Source organism: Microtus ochrogaster, chromosome 18, assembly GCF_000317375.1.
Source record: "Microtus ochrogaster isolate Prairie Vole_2 chromosome 18, MicOch1.0, whole genome shotgun sequence".
Lineage (NCBI taxonomy): Eukaryota > Metazoa > Chordata > Mammalia > Rodentia > Cricetidae > Microtus > Microtus ochrogaster.
In genome coordinates, this window is record NC_022020.1 from 2833343 (window position 1) to 2835968 (window position 2626).

General features: G+C 42.3%; 1 protein-coding gene across 1 annotated transcript in view; it reads left to right on the top strand.

Annotated features, from left to right (window-relative positions):
• The window catches only part of Slc39a6 (solute carrier family 39 member 6), a 24573-nt gene extending 22233 nt beyond the window's left edge, over nt 1–2340 (top strand). The window contains exon 10 of the mRNA XM_005355739.3: nt 1174–2340. Within this exon, the coding sequence (XP_005355796.1) occupies nt 1174–1326 (153 nt within the window). The 3' untranslated portion in view covers nt 1327–2340. The remainder of the gene's footprint in view (nt 1–1173) is intronic.
• The last annotated feature ends 286 nt before the right edge of the window (nt 2341–2626 follow it).

The following is a 2626-nucleotide window of genomic DNA, read 5'->3' on the forward strand; positions in this document are numbered from 1 at the left end:
GGTTTTTCGCAGCAGTGTTTTTCTGTAGCTTTGGAGCCTGTCCTGGAATTAGGTCTTATAGACCAGGCTGGCCTCGAACTCACAGAGATCTGCCTGCCTTTGCCTCCCAAGTACTGGGATTAAAGATGTGCGCCACCACTTCCCAGCTTTGTTTTACCTTTTTAAAATAGAATTGGGGGGCTTGAGAGATGGCTCAGTGGTTAAGAGCATTGACAGCTCTTCCAGAGGTCCTGAGTTCAATTCCCAGCAAGTATATAGTGGCTCACAACCATCTATGGTGGGATCTGCTACCCTCTTCTGGCATAAAGGTGTACATGCAGATAGTGCCATAAACATAAAATAAATACATCTAAAAAAACTGGGGGGAGTGAAGAGATGGCTCAGAGGTTAAGAGCACTGACTGCTCTTCCAAAAGTACTTAGTTCAATTCCCAGCAACCACATGGTGGCTCACAACCATCTGTAATGAGATCTGGTGCCCTCTTTTGGCATGCGAGCATACGTGGAAGGAATGTTGTATGCATGATAAATAAATAAATCTTAAAAAAAATAGAATTAGGCTCTGAATTGTCTATAAATTTGAAGTAAACCCAGCCCAAACCAATGTTGTCCACAGGCTGTACATTCCCTTATTGGCAAAATAAAATTCTTTTGTCACCAAATTTGCATAAGAAGAAATTTCGTTGCTAAACTTGTGTTTCAAGTTGTGCAAGAGCTCCCCTCTCTGCATTAGCCTTAAACCTTAAGTCAGTGATGACACATGCCTTTAATCCCAGCACTTAGGAGGCAGAGGCAGGTGGATTTCTGAGTTCGAGGCCAGCCTGGTCTACAGAGTGAATTCCGGGATAGCCAGGGCTACACGGAGAAACTGTCTTGGGAAAAAACAAACAAAAACATCCTAGAATTGAACCTTAGCTGTGCAGCAGTACCTGAAGCGGGGAAGTCAGCATCACTTTTCACTTAACAATGGGATGAATGTTTACCCGCTCAGAATTCCACAGTAGTTACTGAACTAACTAGTCAGCCACTAGGATGAGAGACTCGGTGTGCATGGAACAGTTGAGTTCTAGGAGCGACCCCTACTTCACCCAGCTCTGAGCAACACCGACCTACAGATTCTTCTAGAATTCATCTTTACTTCGGAAAGCTGAACTGTTGTGTTTGCCTCTTTCAGGTCCCTGAGATGCTGCACAATGATGCTAGCGATCACGGATGCAGCCGTTGGGGGTATTTCTTCCTGCAGAATGCTGGGATCCTTCTGGGTTTCGGGATTATGTTGCTCATTTCCATATTTGAACATAAAATTGTGTTTCGTATCAATTTCTAATTAGGTTCTGAACCCTTGAGTAGCTTGAAGAAGCATTGCTGTCTGTTGTTGGAGTAAATGATCGAGATGTTCACATGCTGTGATACACAGCATTTAAAACTAGTGGATTTTGTGGGGTTTTTTTGTATCAAATTTTGCCATTTGTTATGCTTATGAAGTCAGTTACATTGGGTAACATAAAGGTACGTTTTAATATTTAAGTTATTCTGTTTGGAAGTGTAAATTCTATGTATGATCCACCAGTATTACCAGTTTATTGTATGTTTTGGCATGACATGTTCTGTATATCTTAGAAAGTGTCTTTAATACTCTTTTGTACAACTTTAGCATTAGTTGCCTGCTAGAGTTAGGCCCCTGCAGACCTGCCAGTGGTGCGACAGGATGGGCACAGAGCCACAGATGCCAACGCTGGACTGAGTATAGCCAGGAAATAGGAAAGCAGAGAACTGAAGGGCTGGGGAGGTGTCCGTTGCTTAGAAAAGTCACAACAGTGACTATACTGTAGAGGGGGGATTTTAGATGTGTAAAGGGACATATTTAGTGCAGAGTACACTCTGAACATCTGTCAGATTGTTAATGTTCCTGTAAAAAACAGTGAGCACTTTGATAGACTTAATTTGGTTGTGTATTTGTATAATAGAGAAGTCTATTCCTTAATTCAAGCAATGTGTCAGTTGACAGAAACTAGGATTTTAAATTTGTGTATGGAGACAGGCTAAATGAGTTAACCAGTGTGTGTCACCAGAAGACTTGGTTTTCACTGAGGGATGACACACTCACAGTTACGTGATTGGGTGTTTTGTCTAGGTTCCCAAACAGCAAGTATTAAAACCTTAATCCATGTAAGGACGTTATAACCCATTCTGAATTTATTTTGACCTCTTGGATTCAGAAAGCACTTCGCTCTCTTCCAGTGCTTTAAAATGTCACTGTGAGCATCCGTCCTTTTATGTATGGTACTGTATATTCACTATAGCACTGTTTAGATGTTTCTTAAGAAAATAAAAGTGTCAGCTCAACCGCAGGCGTCATGCTTTCTTTCATCTTACCGTCTTACTCAGCGTGGAGTACTGAGTCTGTTCACACTGTCTTCAGAACTTGTTCATCTCACTTAGTTAAAACTAAGTCCATTGCCGGGTGATGGTGGCGCACGCCTTTAATCCCAGCACTCGGGAGGCAGAGGCAGGTGGATCTCTGTGAGTTCGAGACCAGCCTGGTCTACAGAGCGAGTTCCAGGACAGGCTCCAAAGCCACAGAGAAACCCTGTCTCGAAAAACCAAAAAAAAAAATTCATATATGC